The 22,180-nt window shown below is 42.8% G+C and overlaps 1 protein-coding gene and 1 pseudogene across 2 annotated transcripts in view; both read left to right on the plus strand.

Annotated features, from left to right (window-relative positions):
- The first annotated feature begins 45 nt into the window (after positions 1 to 45).
- On the plus strand, positions 46 to 9,994 carry LOC143474602 (zinc transporter ZIP12-like; annotated as a pseudogene).
- A 6,068-nt stretch (positions 9,995 to 16,062) lies between these two features.
- The window catches only part of LOC143474905 (voltage-dependent L-type calcium channel subunit beta-1-like), an 87,360-nt gene continuing 81,242 nt past the window's right edge, over positions 16,063 to 22,180 (plus strand). For both annotated transcript variants that reach the window (XM_076972567.1, XM_076972568.1), the window contains exons 1-2: positions 16,063 to 16,643; positions 17,926 to 18,018. In XM_076972567.1, coding sequence (XP_076828682.1) covers positions 16,563 to 16,643; positions 17,926 to 18,018 — 174 coding nt within the window. In that variant the 5' untranslated portion in view covers positions 16,063 to 16,562. The remainder of the gene's footprint in view (positions 16,644 to 17,925; positions 18,019 to 22,180) is intronic.

Genomic DNA, 22,180 nt, shown 5'->3' on the forward strand with positions numbered 1-22,180 from the left:
CTTATTCACATCATGAGGTTTCTGTGTTCCTCACTATCTTTCTTTCTGTCTGTAACTGTATTGTTAGACATCTCCTATCACCTGTGCAGGCAGCTCGGGCTCTAGACCGCGTGCCTGTGTTGGAGAAGGTTTGTGTGGCTCGTGTGTGGTAATGCCCACCCTCTGCAGACTATGGACTCTGCAGGGGCTTATCATGGCTCTGAGCAACTGGACGCTGTCTGCAACATGGGGTGAGGATGCCCTGCAGAAGGAAGATGTGGCTACAATGGTCAGTGACATCTTTCATGCTGTGAAGTGTCCAGAAGACACTAGTGGGCCCCAGCAGCTCTGTGACACAGTGAGAATCAGAGTGCATAAATAAACTTCTAATTGTGATGCAATTTCACTGGATATCTTTAAAATTTAGTTTGTGTTAAATAAGTATAACTGGAGGAATCATCCAAAGTATTGTGTGTAAATCCACTTCTCAGATTAGTATTTGTGTGGTGTGGATTACAATAGCCTGTTCTCTACATATTTAGAATTTTTCTATTATTTGGCTGAAGTAAAGAGGCCTATTATGTGTCTGCATGCAAACGAGAGGACGAAGGTTTATGTCCCTTATGGGAGCATTTGTCTTGTACACAAACATATTAGGTAGTACAACTATTAATTTCACATGTAAGGCCCAATGACAGTGATCCAGTCACTGTACTGGAGTTGATCTTCTGTTTACAACATCACTGTCAACATCATAAATGAAGGAAAAATGTGGATGCTTTGTCATGTTATCAATTAATTATCAGTTAATGTAATTTGTGATTAGCCATATGCTTGTGTAAACTCATGTGGAGAAAGCACTCGTATCTCAGTTGTACTGCAATAACGAATGCTCAGGCCTTTTGGTCACTCAGTACATTATTTAAACATTGTAATGATGGTTTTATTGTGATGAAAGCATTTATTAGCTTCAACACTGCACAAGGAGCACTTCACAAATATAGATAACACACAACGACACGAGGTGAGACTCAGACAAAGGCAAGCATGGAACATAACGTTGATGCACATTATATACTTTGAAACAAGTTGTATAATATACTTTGCCACAAGTGAGATGGCTGAACATACGTACATTGAACCATAGACTACACATACACATGTCCAAGGGGAGGGGCTGTAACATGACAATCTGTTTTGACAAAAAAAAAAAAAGGTTAGGAACTCCGTTCTTATTTCATATAGCATCGAGTAGTTTCAACATCTGAAATCATTAGAGCTGCAAATGAAATTATTCCCTACATTTCTTTCTCAAACAAGTAAACAAAGGCCATCAGGAGCGTCTCCTATGAACTCGGATCTCAGATAAACCAGATTAGAAACACTATTAAACAGATTTATGACTAGTTAAACATAATATGTGTTGCATCACTGTTGCTTGATAGTTTTGTCCACAAACAAAATATTGGCATTTGCATGTTAATTTCTTGCTAATCAGTTTTTTTCTCAGGCATTGGTGCATAGTGGATTAGGTAAACACTTAAAAATTTCTCTGATTTGAAGTTCTACTATAAGTCTTATACTTCTCATTTCTATGGTCAGTGCCTCCCCTAAGACTGGTTACTGTCAATACAGGAGAATAATAAATAGGACCACCTCAGTGGGGAGGAATACCTTAAATTTTCAACTCTGCTACTCTGTTACATCATCAACATGAGACAGTTCTGTTCCTCCAATGTCTCCTCTTCGCCCTTACTTTCTGATTACTCATACTGTATGCGGGTTCTGACCACACCCACGGAACTACAAACATGGGCATAACGGCACGCAGACAACGTAGCGACACGCCCACAAGGAGGGGTCCGGAGCTGTCACCATGACAATATTAAATTCATACATAAATTATTAGTCATATAATAATGTTTTGGTAAATGTAATCCATGTGATCTCTCCATTTTTACATTTAAATTATATAGGCCTACTAATAATGGTCAAAGGTGATTCAATTTGTGTGTATGTATGTGCTCAATGTATTGTTAGTGTATTGATGCAGCACACCTGATGGAGGAGGTGTGACAGACAGCAGAGGTGTTGAGTCCGCCTCTGTTCCTCGATTGGCAGCTGATATTATCTATCACTTAGACAAGGGCCATTGAGTAAGCAGAAGGAACATCCCTTCACCTGCTTTCTTCACCGATTACATCTTCCAGTCTCTTAACCGGACCTGTGACCTACATGTGATGGGTAAAATTAATCTTGAATCTTGGACCTAAAAATGTAAAACCTGGTCAGAAATCTCAGAATTCCGAATTCTTAGATCTCCCCTTTACTAGCCATATCAGTCACTAAAACAACTTTTAGTCATCATAGGAATGTTGGTAGAATTAAGACTTTCAAGTCCCATTGAGACCTAGCAAACCTCATACATGTTTTTATCTCAATCAAGGTTGACTACTCTAATGTTCTAACTGGATTCCCCAAGACCATTCATTGACTTTAAATCCCTACTACTAGTCTATAAATCACTAAATGAATTAGGCCTGGAATCCTTTTCAGGTATACTCAATGATATAAAGCCAGTGGGTGTCTTAGATCCATGGACACAACCAGCTTGTAGAGCCTAGAATGCACACCATACATGGTGAAGCAGTGCTTACCACTTCTATTGCACAGAATGAGAACTCACTCCAATGTAGATGTGCCCAAATGTAGCAAATTTAAAAATTAGTTAAAATATTCCTATTGTCTTGTACTTATAGTAGGCATAGCACTTTATTAAGCAGTGCTTTACTCTGTTACTTCATTGTTTTATTATTGCAATTTTTAAGGAATTTAAAATTGTATTATTCCATATAAAAATGTTTCATGTTCTCATGTTGAGCTTTCGCACAAGGATCCCTCTCTGTGTCCTTCCTACGTAACACTGCAAGTATAAGAACATATATTTGTCTGTATAACATTTGTTCTGAATGTTCCAATATGCCTGATACACATTCATGATAATTATTGTTTAGGCAAGGCAAGGAAAGTTAATTTGTATAGTGTCACGTTGAGGACCCCGGCCCCTCCCTTTTGGGCGTGTGTTTACGTAGTCTACGTGCATCGTCTGCGTCTGTGGATATCTCGTGGTGATGGCTATGTCATGTGATAATCCGTCTCACCTGTGAATCGTCTCGTAATCACCTGGGGTTAATGTGGTTTGTCTATTTAATGTGCGCTCGCGCAGTGTCCTGTGCTCGTCGTTGTCTAAGTCTACACGTTGTGTATATCTGTTTAGTGTTCGTGCGCCGATTGCGCAAATATTGTAAAATAAAAGTGACGTTTGTTCTGAAACGCAAGGATCCCGTGTCTCATCCTTCGCCACGAGCCGCGCGTCACAGAACGACGAGCCGCGAAGAGACACCAACATGCCAGGCTACGCCACCCGGCATAAGAAGGCGGATCGCCCCAGCAAGCGGCACCACCGCTCTTCTTCCTCTCCCCCGCGCCGCAAAGCCCAGCCGACTCGGGCACAGCTTATGCAGGACCCCGAGTGCGCGTACATGCTGTGCGCGGCTCGGGAGACATCCATACCCGAGCTGGCGGAGGAGTACCGCCGGACAGCGGCACAGGTGTGGGAGGAGAGGCACCCAGCTCCTTCCCGGGAAGGATCACCCATACGGGTGAGTAACCCAGAGCTCCACGAGGCGTCGCCACCAGAGGGCGTGCTCGTAGAGGAGAACCCGCCGACGCTGGCGCAACTGGAGGAGGACCCGGTGTGCGCCTTCCAGCTGGCCTCAGCCCGGCGGCTAGAGGAGAGGGTACCCGAGCTGGCAGAGTCCCTCCGCCAGGGCGCGGTACGGATTTGGAGGGAGCGACACTCCCCTCCATCCCGCGTCCTCTCGCCTCTGAGGGTGGGCTCCTGCATCTTCGGTGCTACCGAGTCCACCCCAGAGAGCGAGTTTGGGGAGGTGGACTCCGAGGAGGAGCAAGAGGAAGCGGAAGAGGCCTACCCTCCATCTCTGTGCGATGCCTCCACCATTGACTATGGTGGGGAAGGGGAGGAATCCTACCCCCCGTCGGTCGACGACTACGGTGAGGAGGAGGAGGAGTCAGAGGAAGAATACCTCCCTCCGCCCGTAGATCCCTCTCCCACCGTCGAGGAGGGGGAGGAGTGCTCCGACGGCGGGTACTCCGCCTACCCCGCTGGAGACGGCGAGGAGGAGGAGGGCACGGACAGCGACCTCTATTCAGAGGAGGAGGGCAGTCCGCCTCCCTCCGAGTGTTCCGTGGGAACTGTAAAGGGAAGGGGCACTCCTGGGGAGACCGCGTCCTCCGGACCTTCCAGGGCCAGCCCCATGGACTATTCCCGGGGTGAGAGACCGGCTAGGTCTATGGAAGGGGTCCTGGAGGGCGAGGAGGAGCCGATGGACTATGAGGAGGATCTCCCTCACGCTGCGCCTGGCAAGCCCGCCAGCTATGCTGCCTCGGGCACGTCCGCCCGCGGCGCTGCACCTGGCACGTGCGCCCGCCGCGCTGCCCCTGGCACGTGCGCCCGCCGCGCTGCCCCTGGCACGTCAGCCCGCCGCGCTGCCCCTGGCACGTCAGCCCACCGCGCTGCCCCTGGCACGTCAGCCCGCCGCGCTGCACCTGGCGGAGAGCCCGCAGCAAAGGCAGGAGGAGCACCGCCTACCGCAGCGCCTGCAGCACCAGCAGCTCCGGACCTCTCTCCCCTGCTCGCTCTCCTCCTGGCGCGAAGCCTGGCGCCCATGTCGTGTGTGTGTGTTCCCGTGTTTGTCAGTCATCCCCTTTGTGTGCCAAACCCGTTTTTCCCTCTTGTGCCACTGTGTGTGAGCGTGCCTGTTTGTGTGTTTGTTCCGTTTAATGTGTCTTCCGTCTTTTCCCCCGTCTTCCCAGGGAGGGTGTTCTAGGCGGTCCGTGGCGGACGCTTCACCAAGGGCAGTCACCTCCCAGACGCAGGACTGAGCGCGTCGGATCCGCCCATCGTCGTGGGTTCGGGGCACTCGGTCCTGTTGGCACCCCGGGACGGGTAGTGCCCTTGGAGGGGGCGTCTGTCACGTTGAGGACCCCGGCCCCTCCCTTTTGGGCGTGTGTTTACGTAGTCTACGTGCATCGTCTGCGTCTGTGGATATCTCGTGGTGATGGCTATGTCATGTGATAATCCGTCTCACCTGTGAATCGTCTCGTAATCACCTGGGGTTAATGTGGTTTGTCTATTTAATGTGCGCTCGCGCAGTGTCCTGTGCTCGTCGTTGTCTAAGTCTACACGTTGTGTATATCTGTTTAGTGTTCGTGCGCCGATTGCGCAAATATTGTAAAATAAAAGTGACGTTTGTTCTGAAACGCAAGGATCCCGTGTCTCATCCTTCGCCACGAGCCGCGCGTCACATATAGTACTTATCAACACATGGGCAATTCAAGTTGCTTTACACAGATACAGAATAGTGTAAAATAACATATCAATAAATAACAAACTTTATTACATCTCAAGATCAGGAAGGTGTATGTCAAGAAGACAAAGAAACTTGCATGAACAATAGATTTTAAACAAAATGAAATTAATGAAAATGTCCATAACTTTAGTCATACTAGTGTTAAATGAACCAATAAAATATAAAAAATTAAAATTAAAATAAGAAAACATATTAAAAGTTAAATTATTCAAATTGAAATATTCAATTTAAAGAAATTAAAAAAATAATTAAATAATATAATAAAATATTAAAAAGAAGGTTTTAATTACAGTCAATTAAATATTTAATTAAAAATGCTTAATGAAATATTTTTAAAAGCGCTTTTAATCAACACTGTAGAATAGCTGGCATAGGAGAGCAGGTGTTTGCAGTCAGTGCACATCACAGCTTCACCAAGCATCTTCCTATTGACTTACAGACCTGGAGCAGCTATTACACCAGCTTGGTGTAGGAGGTACTGTCACTCGGAACATAGCAGGGCAAGGTAGAGTCCTGCACCGGGTCGGGTACCCGCGGGTACCCACGGGTACGGGCAAATAGATGCTGAAACGGGTGGGTTTTACACATACCGAAATTTTACGGGTGGGTATGCGGGTGGGTAAGTTAAAATACGGGTCATTTTTAGTAGGCTTTTATTTGCTACGTAATGAACATAGTGTTACATTTTGCCTGATTAGCACCTCCCGACGGTGGTGGCGAGCGGGCTGAACTTTACTCTTCAACCGTTCTGGGGTAATACCCAAACTTCGGTTCTTTTCCAGCGGAAACATGAGCAGAGGCTGGTTATAACGCAGTACTGGGTATTTATTGTAGCTTGCTTGGTGGTTACAAAGCAAATGGGTGGCCGTGCTAGAACAAGGAAAAATGACGAGAGAGAACTTGGCGTTTAGGATTTGTGATCCAAGAGCGCAGAACGCAGCTCAAACCTGGGACTGTGGACGATATACTGTTCCTGCACAGTAACCTAGGATAGATTTGTGAACCTATGCGATTTTATTTAGTTGTTATACTGGCATTTGTTCCCTCTCGTTTTGCAGTTGCTAATTTTAGATAGGAATAGCCATACTGTTCCTGCACAGCAACCTTATATTTTATTTTGTGTTGCACTGACGTTTTTTCAGAGGCGCATTGAAAAATAAAGTGCTCTATAGGAATACTTTCGATTTGTGTGATTTTTCACGGGCACGGGTGGGTAACGGGTAGAATATTAACGGGTCCGGGCGGGTACGGATTTAACTTTGAAATAGCCACGGGTTCGTGGGCGGGTGGGTGCTGTACTCTGCGGATATGGGTGGGTACGGGTCTCAAAAATCGGACCCGTGCAGGACTCTAGGGCAAGGCAGAGCACAACAGGTCTCTCTCCACACCTGCCTTATGCATCTAGTCTGGAGCCAACGAGAGAAACCAGAGACTGGACACAGGTGCACATAAACAAATAAAAGTGATGCAATTTGCATTCAATGCAGGTATGCTGTACTTTACCAGTTCGCGTTCATGGAGACATGTGGTTTTTGATACTCCCTCAGATGTGTTTCTCTGCCAGTGAGCTACTGGATATCTTCATCATGGATTCCAATTTGTTGATATCAATCAATCAATCAATCAAATTTTATTTATAAAGCGCTTTTTACAACAGTTGTTGTCACAAAGCAGCTTTACAAGTGCCGAGTCCTAGCCCCCAGTGAGCAAGCCAAGGGCGACAGTGGCAAGGAAAAACTCCCTAGTTTTTGCATGAGGAAGAAACCTTGAGAGGAACCAAGACTCAGGGGGGGAACCCATCCTCCTCTGGCCGACACCGGTCACCATGACAACAACAACAATTTAGACAGAAAGAAATAAAGAAAAGGAAAAGATGTAGTATTGTCCATCATGGTGTAGGCTTATCCAGTCAGGCAGTAGGTGGCTGGCACTGGATAACTCGCTTGTCTCTCCTCATCTCATTTTTCCTCGAGCAGACGGGCAGCCATGTGGAGAAAATAAAACAGGGAAAATTAGCTCTGTATGAGGACATATACAGGACAGATGAAATTAAACACATTTCTGGAGTGTGGCAGCAACTCCGGCATTAAGTTAAACTATTACAGCCTAGCTAAAAAAGGCAGAACCAGAAGGTAACATAGGCTTGGGGGCATTCTGAGACAATGGCATCCATCCACTGCACTGTCAACAAACTTGAGTGACCACAAGCAGTGACAGGATAACAGCACCAGCACCCCAGTCTACCATAAAACCCTTCGTCTATGAACCCCTGGATCTGTACCTTTATCTAAGGGGGGATGTTAATTATCAAACGCTAAAACTAAATAAGTGGGTTTTCAACCTAGACTTAAAGATTGTGACTGTGTCAGAGTCCCGGACGCATTTTGGGAGGATGTTCCAAAGCTGGGGGGCCTTATAAGAAAAGGCTCTTCCCCCTGCTGTTACCTTATTAATTTGTGGAACTAATAACAGACCAGCACCCTGTGATCTTAGTTGACGTGGGGGTTCATAGTAGGAAATAAGTTCCTGGAGGTATTCAGGAGCAAGCCCGTGTAGTGCTTTATATGTTAATAATAGAATTTTAAAATCAATATGAAATTTAACTGGGAGCCAATGCAGGGCTGATAGGACTGGTCTAATATGCTGAAATTTTCTAGTTCTGGTCAGAACTGCGGCATTTTGAATTTTATTTAGATTCCTATTTGAACATCCTGACAGTAGTGCATTGTAGTAATCTAATCTAGAGCTAACAAAGGCGTGCACCAATTTTTCTGCATCATCCTGTGATAATGCATTTCTTAATTTGGCAATGTTGCGGAGATGTAGAAATGCTATCCTAGTAGTATTATCTATGTATTTATCAAATGATAGGTCAGAGTCGAGTATGATGCCTAGGTTTTTGGCTACTGTGCCAGGTGTAATGGGATAGTCTGCAAGATTAAGCATTAAATTTGGAATTTTTTGTCTTGCGGCCTTAGGGCCCACAAGGAGAACTTCCGTTTTGTCCTCATTTAGTTGGTCAGCATCATCTCAGCCTTCATTTGAAGCCTCATTGTGTGTCTGCAGAATGTGTTATGTTGTAGGACATTAGTGATTTATTAAAACCAGGGACAGCAGGTGCCTAAGACCTTTTCCTTAGTGTACAGAGAACTATGGAGGAGACAGAGTGTACAGAAATAGTCAGTAGAGCCTAATGTCAACCGACAACAGAGTAAAGCAATGCACACACTCACACAAAAGCATGCACACAAACATATACACACAAAGCACACACACAAACACACAAATGTGAGCACTCAATTACATGCATGCACATGCTCAGAGTGATTTTGGTCAGTGTGATATGGTCAGTGATTTTTATGTTACCATAATGTTCTGTTCTATTTTGTATCAGAACCAGGCATGCATCTGTTGGCTGTAATGGTAATAGTGGGTGACAGCCTCCAGAACTTTGCTGATGGTTTGTTGGTGGGGGCGGCTTTTTCCAACTCTGTTAAGACTGGTATGACAACTACTGTGGCTATCCTGTGTCATGAGGTCCCCCATGAAATGGGTGAGTTGTTTTAGAGATTGAACTTGATCTAAAGATATTAATTTGATTCATGGATATATTTTGAGGACATACAGGGGTTCATTACAGTCAGGTAATAAAGATGTAATAAAATGATCACAAACAGAATGATCACAGTGATGGTCTTTTTTAATATTGCCAGTAATTCAGAACAAGCTGTCATGCCAGTCCTTTTTGGGTCTGTCTCTCTCCAAAGGTGATTTTGCAGTGTTGCTGAGCTCTGGTCTCCCAGTGAAGCGAGCTGCTCTTATGAACATTGCAGTGCCCTCACTGCCTTCGCAGGGCTCTACCTCGGTGTCACGTCCAGCCCCTCCCTCCTTCCTGGTCCCGCCTAGCTCCCGCTCCTATTCGTTCCTCCCTCTGTCTGTCATGTCCTCATCGTTAGCACAAACACCTGAGTCTCGTTAACCTCCCCTGTTTCAGTGTATTTAATCCCCGTAGTGTTTTACCCCCGTGTCGGTCCTTGTGAGTCTGCGGTGTTCCTGTCTCCCCTGTGATTTCTCCCCGTGTCAGCTTGTAGCCCGCGTCTTCTCCTTCCCGTTCGGGTTTGTTTTCCATTTTTGTTCTTGTTTCCTTTTGTCTTCTTGTAGTCTTCCCCTCGTCAGTTAAGATATGATTCCTCCCTGTTCTCTGTGTGGTATCTCATTTGTTTCCCCTCGCCTGTGTGGTTTTGATGTTAGGTTATAATAGATGTGCTTTTTGCTCCCGGTTGTTTAAATTGTGTTCATGTTTCCGTATTCGCTACAGTGTAACCGTTTAGTCTCAGTTGTGTTCTAGTCTTGTGCTTTTCTTGCGTTTGCGTCACACCCGCCCCTGAATCGTTACACTCGGCCTCTTTGTCTCCTCTAAGACTGATGTTCAACAGTGGATCTTCACTGTGACAGCTGGTATATTCCTCTGTCACTGGTTCAGCTGGTGGGTCAATAGTTCCAATCAATATGTTGACATCAATGATTACTCTTTCCAGACAATTCTTTTTTTTATTGTATAAAGCTCAATTCAAAAACTGCTGAAAAATTATCCATGGACACCTCATCTCTTGCTGTGAATTTACTACCACATAACAAGGGATAATATGTTTTTTAACAGGGACATAATTCTCTCCCAATCTGGTCCTGAACTAGGTCTGCACCACATGTTTTCTGTTAACCCTACTCTAATACAGCGAGTGCAAACTCATACAGTTTATATACAGAAAATAAAAATCTAAATATGCTAGTGCAAGGGTGTTCCAGGTCCAGGGATGGGACACATACTTGGAAAGTCCTGGTGGGTACTGCAAGATGGAGCAACCTGCAGACTAGTTGATACAGCGACTGAGCGACCTGTTAAAAGAGCTCTGGTGATAGGAGATTCACAGCTCAGACACGTGAACGTAGCGACTAGTTTAGAGACACCAGCGGCCATAGTCAAGTGTATCCCGGGGGCGAGAGCGCTTGACATCAGGGCTAATCTTAAGGTGCTGGCTAAACGTAAATATTCTAAGATAGTTATACACGTCGGCACCAATGATGTGGGATTGAGACAGTCTGAGATCACCAAGGATAATGTTAAAGAGGTGTGCGAGTTAGCGGGGATGATGTCAGATGCCGTAATATGCTCTGGTCCCATTCCAGTTCGGCGTGGCGCTGAAACCTACAGCAGGTTATGGGCGTTGCACCACTGGATGTCTAAATGGTGCTCAGATAACAAAGTGGGTTATATAGATAATTGGACACGTTTTGAGGGCAGGCCTGGCCTTTTGAAGCAAGACGGCATTCACCCCTCTTGGGAGGGTGCTGCTCTCATTTCTCGTAGCATATCTGCTAGGCTTAATAGTGGTAGTGTAGGTGTAGTTAATGGGGATTGACAAACCAGAGCCGAGGCCAGGCAGCAGACAAACAGGCTAAACCGACTGTCTGCGAGCTGCAAAGAGACGTCACCTAGGTCACACCAGATTGAAACTGTGTCTGTTCCTCGAGTACCAAAAAATTATTCTCGTAAAGTTAGTAGACAAAATTTAATCAATGTTAAATTCAACTATGCTCCCTCAGAGAGCGGTTTAAATCTGAAACTAGGACTACTAAATATTAGATCCCTGTCATCTAAAGCATTGCTTGTTAATGAAATGATTACCAATCATGATCTATGCATGCTTTGCTTGATGGAAACCTGGACCCGACCAGACGACTATATGGCCCTAAATGAAGCTTCTCCCTCTGGCTATAGATATGTCCATAACCCCCGTCCAAATGGTCGAGGAGGTGGGGTCGCCACAATATATGACTCTGATATAGGCATTTCTCAAAAAAATTTGGCTTCAAGTTTAATTCTTTTGAACACCTCATCCCCACTGTATCAAATGTTTCAAATTTAACAAGCAACAAAGTGTCACAGTCGTTTATGTTAATTACTATTTACCGCCCCCCTGGTTCATACTCTGAGTTCTTGCAGGAGTTTTCAGACTTCCTGTCTCATGTAGTGCTATCAGCCGATAAGGTGATTATAGTGGGTGATTTTAATATCCATTTTGAAAATCGGTGTGACTCTTTTAGCATTCATTTTCAAGCAATTCTTGATTCAATGGGTATCACTCAGAATGTGGTGGGTCCTACGCATAACTGTAGTCATACTTTAGACTTGGTCTTGTCATTTGGTATTGACATATCCAGTTTAGCAATTCTTCCTCAGAGTGAGGCTGTTCCTGACCACAGCCTCATAACGTACGAGTTGTGTTTAACTGACTGTGTTCATCGGCCACCCCGCTATCAAATTAAACGAGCTATAACACCCAGTACCATAGCCGCGCTCACTGATATTTTACCGGGTCTGACAAACACTGATCCACTTGTAGCTCCGGAAGGACTAGAGCGTTTCACCGAGCACGTCGAGACTTCCCTTCGTACAACTTTAGACAAAGTTGCACCACTACGATATAAGAGAGCCACGGAGAGAAGAATAGCGCCATGGTACAATGAGCACACGCGTAGCCTCAAACGAGCCGCGCGGATCCTGGAACGTAAATGGCGAAATATGAAGTTAGAAGTGTATAGACTATCATGGAAAAGCAGCCTTATTGAATATAAGCATGCCCTCCATACGGCAAAGTCCTTATACTTATCGGCCTTAATAGAAAAACATAAAAACAATTCAGGACTCCTTTTTAAAACTGTTTCCAGCCTTACGAGGGGTCATGAACAAAACAATTCTCTTATTCCACTAGAGTGTAGCAGTAACAATTTTATGAAATTCTTTAATGATAAGATTGATAAAATTAGGGAAAACATTAGTAGTGCTATCTCAGAGCCTGTCAACATGCCAATGCACCTTGACAGCTGTCTGGTCAGCTCTGATGCCCTGTTAGAGTCCTTCTCCCCAATTGGTCGTGAGGAGCTTATTTCACTGGTGAAATCTGCTAAACCCTCCACATGCATACTAGATGCTGTACCAACACATCTACTTAAAGAATTACTGCACAGCAATGTAGAACCGTTGCTTACTATAATAAATTATTCTCTGAGCCTGGGCTACGTTCCCAGTTCATTTAAACTTGCAGTCATCAAGCCGCTAATTAAAAAACCTGGTCTTAACCCCCAAGAACTGTCCAACTATAGGCCAATTTCTAATCTATCATTCATATCCAAAATTTTAGAGAAAGTAGTTTCTTCACAACTCTCTTCCTTCTTACAGACAGAACATGTCTTAGAGTTATTTCAGTCTGGATTTAGAGCTCATCACAGCACTGAAACAGCACTAACTAAAGTACTGAATGATCTCTTAATATCCTCTGATAAAGGACACATTTCGTTTCTCATACTGCTAGACCTCAGTGCTGCTTTTGACACCATTGATCATAATATTCTACATAATAGACTGGAGACACTCATTGGCATAAGAGGTCAAGCACTCTCCTGGTTCAGGTCCTACCTGACAGATCGTTACCAATTTGTGCTAGTAAATAACGAATGCTCTGAGCATTCTAAAGTAAAGTATGGTGTCCCACAAGGATCTGTACTGGGCACCATATTATTCTCATTATATATGCTACCACTGGGCACTATCATTCGTAGGCATGGTATTAGCTTCCATTGCTACGCAGATGATACTCAGTTGTATATATCTTCTAATCCAGATGATACCACCACAACTCTCAAGACTGAGAACTGCGTCCAGGATATTAAAAACTGGATGGCGTCTAATTTTCTTAAACTAAATTCTGACAAGACTGAGGTACTGATTCTTGGGCCTAAAGCTGTTAGAAGCACTTGGGCTGATCCTGGGGGGGGAGGCGCTCTGTTCCCTCTGGTTCCCCTGGACCTGCGCTCCTTGACTGGTGGGGCGCTGCCCGGGGTCTCTCTCTCCCGCCTGCGGGGCCGGGCGGGTGAGGGTTTCTGGGAAGTGCGGCTCTGGTACTCCACTGCTCCGTGGGGGGCCGTGGGCGGGTGGGATTCCCGGGTCTCTCTTCGCCCGCCTCTGGCCTGTGGGGGAATGTTGTCGCAGCTACCCACCCTTGCTGGTAAGTACATTCCATACATCTATCCTATGTTGCACTTCTAGGTTGCACATAAACACACACTCACACACACCCATACATCGCACTCATCTGTACTATATGTATTTGGTTTACTTTCTGTACTTCTTTGCAGTGGTCATTTGAGCTGGTTGCGTGTTTTATTTTATTATTATTATTATTATTATTATTTTATTATTATTTTTTCTTCTTTTCTTGTTCTTCTTCTTTCCTCTCCTACCTCTCCTACCTCTCCTACCTCTCCTGTCTTTTCCCTTTTTATTATTTCTCTCCCCCTCTTTTCTTGGTCCACCTAACCCCAATAATTATCACTTTGCATATTGTTATCACTATATATTGTTATCACTACACTATATATTATACAGAATTGTTATAATTGCCATTTAAATCTGTACATAAAAACAAAGTTGTCCTCCAAAGATGGGGGGGTGGAGGTGGGCCAAAAAAAAAAAAAAAAAAAAAAAAAAAGGCTGCCTTTTTCCATTTACGTAATATTGCCAAGCTGAGACACTTACTTTCATTAGCTGATGCAGAGAAGCTAGTTCATGCTTTTGTCTCGTCGAGATTGGACTACTGTAATAGTCTTCTAATTGGATGCTCTAAACAGTCCATAAAGAAGCTACAACTTGTACAAAATGCCGCAGCTAGAGTCCTAACCAAGGCTAGGAAATTCGATCATATTAGTCCCACTCTCGCCGCACTACACTGGCTGCCGATTAAATATCGCATTGAATTTAAAGTTCTCCTGTTAACCTATAAGGCGTTAAATGGTCTTGCCCCACAATATCTGAGTGAACTCATTGATTACTACAACCCATCTTGCCCTTTGCGCTCCCAAAATGCTGGATTTCTCCTAGTTCCAAAAAATAGTAAAACTACAGCCGGAGGCAGAGCTTTCTCTTTTAAAGCCCCTCAGTTATGGAATAGCCTTCCAGCTCCAATCCGAGATTCTGACACAGTTCCAATCTTTAAATCTAGACTTAAGACTCACCTGTTTAGTCAAGCCTTCAGCTAAAATTCCCCTTGTAAGGTGTAGGGGCTTGGGGGCCCCCAGACATTGAGATTTCTGGTGATCTGAGATGTTGATGCTGTCATCCAGCTGTGTCTTGGCATCACTCTATTTGTGACTATGACTTGACTGGAAAGCAATGTCTCAGTGAGCCCTCATGCCTGTGGTCACCTCTGAACCCCTCCCTTTAGTTATGCTGCTATAGATTAGTCTGCCGGAGCCACATGCTGATCACTGGCACGTGAGCTACGTACATTTAAATCAATGGTGGTTTAAATTCATGTCCACTCAGTCTGTATTATCTATCTTCTTGCATGGCTCTACCCAAGACGATTGGATACAGGCACCTGCAGGCACCTGGGGGATGGTCTGGCTGCCGGTGGATGTGCTGATACCGGGGTTCACCTGGGGAGTAACACTGCAGTCGGAGCCTACAATACCAGCATCACTGCTCCGACACGGAATGAAAGCCTGGCATTCATCAACAGACATTTACAGTGACAATATCAAAACCCAGAACTTTCAATTCTACCTTTTACCTAGTCTGATTGTGTGAATTGTGTGTGACTTGTGTATTTGTGTGTTAACAGGCCGCCCAATGGAGGATGGGTTCCCTTTTGAGTCTTGGTTCTCCCGAGGTTTCTTCCTATTTCCCACCATCATAGGGAGTTTTTCCTCACCACTGTCGCCTTTGGCTTGCTCATTAGGGTTCTGGACCCATAGTATTGTTAACCTTGTAAACCCTGTAAAGCTGCTTTGCGACAACTTGAGTTGTTAAAAGCGCTATACAAATAAACTTTGATTGATTGATTGATACAGGCCTAGTGAATTCTCTGAGCTGATTTAATAGATTTCTTTATATCAAATGCATCTAAGAGTGAATATTCAAAACTGAATACTAGGAGATTCAAAGATTGTTTCAGTGATTTAATAAATTTATCTTTATGTGCTATATCATTTAATAAAAAAGCTACTGAGCAGCTGCGTGTTTATCTATATGCATTATGTTGGAATCTAAGGACCCTTAAATCAGACACTTAAATCAGATATTTCTGGAATTAATGTAACAACAGTATATTACACAACAGTACATTAGTATGGAATTATGTTATATTCTGATTTGTTATAATTTACAAACATTTGTATGTGAATGTGTGGACATGTGTGTGTGTGTGTGTGTGTGTGTGTCAGAGAGAGAGAGAGAGAGAGAGAGAGAGAGAGAGAGAGAGAGAGAGAGAGAGAGAGAGAGAGAGTATGAATATGTGCATATGTGTGTTGGTCATGGTTGGAGAATGCTAAAACCTGCAATTTGATCAACTTTTTAAATTAAATGTGCTAATGTTTCCTGAGACTGCCCTCTCTCACTTAAAACTGCACTTTGTCCTAAAACACTGCAGTTATAGAAAAGTAACTTTTAATGCACATAAATTAACATAAAGATTGTTCATAAGCTGCAGCATTTTAACCAGCAGGGGGAGCACGACCTATTAAGGTGTGCATGTGCGCACTGGTTTGGGTCTTTTTTCTCTTTCTCGTTTTAACAACCTAAATTCCTGCTTCTTGTCTTAATGTCAGTTCGGTGCCAACAGGTTCGGTTTTGGTGTTGAAATAGGAAAGGCTTTCATACTAAGTAAAGATCCAAATAGTTAAAAGTATAATTAGACATATCTGAAATCCTAGTCATTTACACATACGATGGACCTTTCTCTGCTACGAACGCAGAACTGTAAGTGTAGGAGCTGCAGTCGTGAGCAGAAGAGCGCAGTAGGGCTGATGAAAACGACGTTGAATGAGTCACCAGACCAATTCTGCGAGTGAGTCGCAGCGTTCCTCCTTTTTTACTGGAACTGTCAGAGCCGTGTTATTATAAAAACGTAAAAATTTCCTGACGATAAACAACTGCTGAAGGCTGGTTTCCCGCCACCCATTACTCACCACTGCGCGAGGAGTTGAAAGATTTGCCCCCGGACAGTTTTTTGGTTGCCCAACTGACGGTCCTCGAGGTTTTTTCTTTTTAAAAGTTGATAGGTTGACTGTCAGATGGTTGTGAACAGTATGCCCAAAACGCCTTCAAACTCGCTGGATAAACATTTGGATGCGCTCGACAATCCTGTTTTTCAGGTAGGTTTGGCGTTGTTTCGTGTCTCTTAATCACGCATGCCTACTTTGTTGGTTTAATGTTACTTATGCTGATCAGCGGTATCAGCATAAGTAACATATACTTTTTTTTTACATGACAAATTACGCGAATTACAAGTATAGTGGTGGATATTACTCGATTTAAAAATGTTATGTTAAAAAATGTATGGTCACTGTTGAAGATTTTATTTTATATATAGGCCTGTTTAAGATTTGTTTAAAGTTTATTCGCACATATATGAATATGTAACTGTGTGTAGTACATGTATAGATATGTACTACATACATACTACATATATACATTTGTATGTATACATACTAAACCACTTTACACCTGTCTTATAGTGTACAGTTGCATTTAGTTTCTGACCACAGGGCCACTGCTAATCATGTATTGTTTTTGTATTATGATGAGTACAGCATAAAAAACAAGTGGTTGAAGGAGCTGATTTGATACAAGTTCATTAGGCATATCTGGTGTGGTGAAGGGTTTTTATACTGCTAGGTAGAAACAGAACTGTAGACATGTAGAACCTTTATCTTTTCTTAATGTGGCAAAGGAGGGCAAGAGCTACAAACTCAACAAGGCAGGTGTTCTATTAAAGTGGCTAATCTTTTAGGTACTTCCCTAACATTTTAGCAGTGTCTCTACTCAAAATGTCACAAAAAAGTGACATTAATAAACCTATTAGACCTATTATTTAAAATGTGTTATATGCCTCAGGAGCAGGACTGGGAGACAATGGCACCATGAATAAATCTAAAGTTCAGTCTTCACATCCCACTCACACACATGCACACATCACCAGTTGCTCTTTCTCTCTCACTTCTCTCTCACTGCCTCTTTTACCCTTTCTTTCTGTCTGTTGGTCTCAGTTTTTTTCGGGGCTGATAAAGTAAACATACCCTCTTTAGTTCACTGGTTTCTTAGTTACAGTCAGACTGGCATGCTTCACAGTAGTGCTTTACATGGCCTTAGGAATTTTACTGTTGGAAAAAAGCAATTTGTGATCAGGAATGTTTTGTGGTTGCCATTGGTGATGTGTGAGCAGATTCTGTCTCCAATTTATTTATGTCGTTCAGCATTATCACTGTTGGTATTATCACACTGAATTCTCATTTTCATGTGCTGTGCACCATAGAAGGGAGACTCTGCTTCACAGCAAAATTAACCCTAACCATACACAAAAAGGGACAAAAAAATTACAACAACATTTTATGATGTATTAATGAGTTTACAGACTTTATTTTCTCCCTTCCACAGAGTCATGGAAGAAAAGCGAGAAGAAAGGGGCGATTTAAAGGTTCAGACGAAAGTACATCTTCAGATACCACAAACAACAGCTTCGTCCGCCAGGTGAGAAGATTCAGAATGAGCATTGGTCATTGTTTGCAGGTCAGACACAGGAGTATGAATCACTTGAAACATGTGTAGCTGAGAAAATCTATCTCACTATGTTCATTCTGTCTCTGGGGTTGAAGTGGTGGATTATTAATGTTTAGTTAAGCACACATTACTATTTTAAACAAAAGGCAAGTCAATAACAATTGTGTTTTCACTAAGTATCAAACTAAGCCATTGTACGTATAAGTGAGTGAACCTCAGCATAAATATGAATACATTTTCTTTGGTAGTGTCTTACATTACTTGAATTCCTTGGATTTTCCCCTTCATCTTTTCCCTATAGTATGTGTGGGGTTGGGGGGCGGTGTGTATAGATGACAACTCACTGTGGGCGATCAAACATTTCTATCTGCTCTGGACACCCCTACCTGAAGTTACATAAGCTGAGTATGAGCTCCAGGGGACCGTTAGGTAATTCAAGTCCAGGTTATTAGTGTTCCACACACAGGCCCAGATGTGTACACGCATGCTGTCTTGATTGGCACTGAACAGCAGAACTGCCAGAGAAAGTGATAAATGTTTTCCTCTAAGAGTGTGTGTAGTACGAGTGTGAATATTTGTATGTATGAGTGTGTGTATGCCATAAAGTAGAGGGCCGCTGTAGGAACACGGTGTTTATGGTCTGGGAGGCGTCTGGTCTTTGTAGCTCTGACCTGCTGCTCCACTCCTCTCCTCAAGACAAACTTCTGCAGGAATGCCTCTGCCTTTTTAGGAACAGGGATACACACACCGACAAACCACAAACAGAAAAAAAGATGGATGCAAGCCGGTTTCCAACCATTACTTATGCTTACTTACTTTATACTTAAGTATGTATTTGCTTGTACATTGGTGTGTTTATAGGGCATTAGTCCCGTCATGTGTTGAAGTACTGGTGGAGCATACTCACAGTACTCAGGGCCGTGTCACCATACCTGTTAGGTATACAATTAGTCAGCAGTCCTGCAAATACATGGCTCATCCAAGAACAGAGAGAGAGAGAGAGAGAAGTGGAGGGGGAGAGGGGTTGAAGGAGGAATAAAAGGGTGAGATACCATGATAAAAAAGTATTGACAGTTAGAGTCTTGACTCCTAGAGTCTTGCTTGGCATGTTTGATTGATTTATAGACTGCAGATATGTGCTACAACATTTTTCTGGAATGGGCTTCCTGAAATAGTTCCCCTTCCAGTAACTGTATAGTTGTTATGAACAAGGCACTGTTTTTACATTGTTCTGTCATAACACAGTGAACTTACAGAAATATCTCATAATCAGCAGACTTCTAGATAGTACAATATTCAAAATCCTAGGTTTAAACTGAACTCAATATTTGTAGATTGTTTCATAAACTTTAGTTCTTCTGTGACTCAGTTATGGCTGTTTAACTTCCTTGACATGTCAGCACATCAGATGTTGTCAACTATTAGGGAATGAATCAGACTCCCATGCATGTGGGCATGTGTAAATAGTCAACGACAGGAAGGATCATTGGATGACAAATATTGAACTGGATGATTCACCACACTCTCTACCATTGTGCTTAAAGCAAGTGTGGGAAAGATTACAGTTTTTGACGACTGCTAACATGCATTTCCCAATACTTGTGATACATTGTCAAAACTCTAAACACAGCAACACATTGACCTCACACAAATAACCAAATAGTTCATATCGTGTTCAAAAGCGCACGAAGCGCAAAAGTTTTCTTAACTAAACAACAACTCTGCATTTCACAACGCAAACAAAGTTTTCTCTTTATACACCAACTTTGTTAAAACACAGCAAACCTGGTTCATCAAAACTGGTTCAGAATCTGTGCTAGTGTTTGAAAGAATGATTGGATACTGATAGATAGATAGATAGATAGATAGATAGATAGATAGATAGATAGATAGATAGATAGATAGATCAATAAAGCTCTATCTATCTATCTATCTATCTATCTATCTATCTATCTATCTATCTATCTATCTATCTATCTATCTATCTATCTATCAGTATCCAATCATTCTTTCAAACACTAGCACAGATTCTCTATTCGAGATGAACATAGTCAATCACTGCACAACCACTGTAAAAAAACTAACATTTGATGGCAATACAGAAACAGTATTACATGTAACATTTTACTCTCTCCCAGCAAACAACAGATATTTTACAGTAACATCTGTTGTTTTCTTAGTCAGTTCATTTTTACTGTAATCCGCTTCATTTGGACTTTTTTCCAAATGTGTGCATTTTTGGCAACATACTGTCTACACAATGAGTGATATTTACTGTTAGGTACTATATGGAATGTAGATTAGACAAAAAAGGAGTCAGTATCAGTTTTGCAGTAAAGGGTATATTTTACTGTATTAGGGACATTACTGTAAATTGTGGCCTAACCCAAAAAATAATTACTGTAATGGTAAACATAATTAGCCATGGTCCCATATGTGTAAAAATACGCATATGCAAAAAAAGCCACACAAGGGGAAAAACAGAATACAAAACTGAACAGTCTTGTTATGTGTAATCTAAGTTGTCTTCAGCAGGCCACATGTTTTCATCCTCATCATATCTGATATTGGCCTTTCCCATGCACCTTTGATAGAAAAGCTTGGTATGCTTTATTCACCCCTGGCAGTCTTCAGCTGAAATGTCTCTGCAGCCGGGATCTATTGCATCCAAGGGGGACATTTGGTCATGGGGCCGATGATCATACACCTTCCACCTCCAGACTGAAAAAAGTTCCTTATTGGGGTTGAGGAAAGGTGAGATGGGTGGGAGGAAAAGGGACATCACTTTTGGATGGTCTATAAACCAGTTTGTGATGATATGAGAATGACAAAATGCTACATTGTCCCATCACAAATGTCCTCATGTTTCCTCCCACCTGTTCCCTTTCTGCTTCTGGAACCAGTTGTTGGTAGAGTTCATTCAAAAACGAAAGAAGGAGGTCAATGTTATAGGGACCAATCTGGCATTTGTGAAGGACCAAACCAGCACTTGAGATTGCAGGACAAATTGTTATATTTGCTCCTCTCTGACCCGGTACATTACTGTACATCATATTATTTCATTGATCTATATGTGCAAAAAATGTGTATTACAGTAATATCTTTTCAGCTGCATTTGTTTTTGCAGAACTTTGCATTTTATATAGTATTTAAGGTTTTGAACCTTAGGTTTTCATTTTTGACATGCTGTGTGCAAGCAATTGTAAATAAGGCAAAAATGATCCAGAATTTTGTTATTGGATAACCTTGTGTGTATAGAAAATTTTAGCATTGTACAAAAATATTAAATGACTGCATTTTGTGCAAAAACAACATGAATTTTACTAATTGTATATCCACTGAAGACTGATGTTGTGTTCAATGTGTTTAGAGTTTTGAAAATGTGACAGATTGGACAAAAGGATGTTAGCCGTCGTAAAAAACTGTAAAGTTGTAAAGTTGTAAAGTTGGCTGTGGGACATGTCTGTCTATCCTTGTTTGGTTGGCTCTTTCTACCTGATGGTAGCAGTTCAGATGGTAACCAGGGTGGGATGTGGCCTTCATGATGTTATGGGCTCTCTGGCACGATAACTGTGTAGGCCATCTAGAGTAGGGAGATGGCAAGCGATGATTTTCTCTGCTGTCCTGACCACCCACTGAAGCTCTTTACTGTGTGCTACAGTGCAGCCGGAAAACCACACACAGATTCAATAGGTGAGAATGCGCTCTATTGTGTTATGGAAAAGATCAGCAGTCTCTGGGCGGCATTGCTCTTCCTGAGGACCCTTTGGAAGTAGAGTCTCTGCTGGGCTTTCTTTTGAAAGCATTGGGCGGGGAGCCGCATTATTATTGGCCAAGAGCCACATGAAAGTCCCGAGCCGTGGGTTGTCCACCCCACTTATAAGGGTTCATACAGAGTTTCTTTTACACCTAACTCTTGTTGTAATGTTTCAGTGCATTTTCTTTACAGAATTGAGGATAAAGGTTTGTCTTCTCACAGGCGTCAAAGAAAAAAGTATTTGAAAGTGCTAAAGTACTTGACATTGTCCTTCCACACAGTAAACTTATTTTTACACTTATTATTTTTACACCTGCTGGACTGTTACTGAATAAATGGGTGAATTAATGAGCAAATGCACTATACTGACAATGG

This window comes from Brachyhypopomus gauderio, chromosome 14, assembly GCF_052324685.1.
Source record: "Brachyhypopomus gauderio isolate BG-103 chromosome 14, BGAUD_0.2, whole genome shotgun sequence".
Taxonomy (NCBI): Eukaryota; Metazoa; Chordata; class Actinopteri; order Gymnotiformes; family Hypopomidae; genus Brachyhypopomus; species Brachyhypopomus gauderio.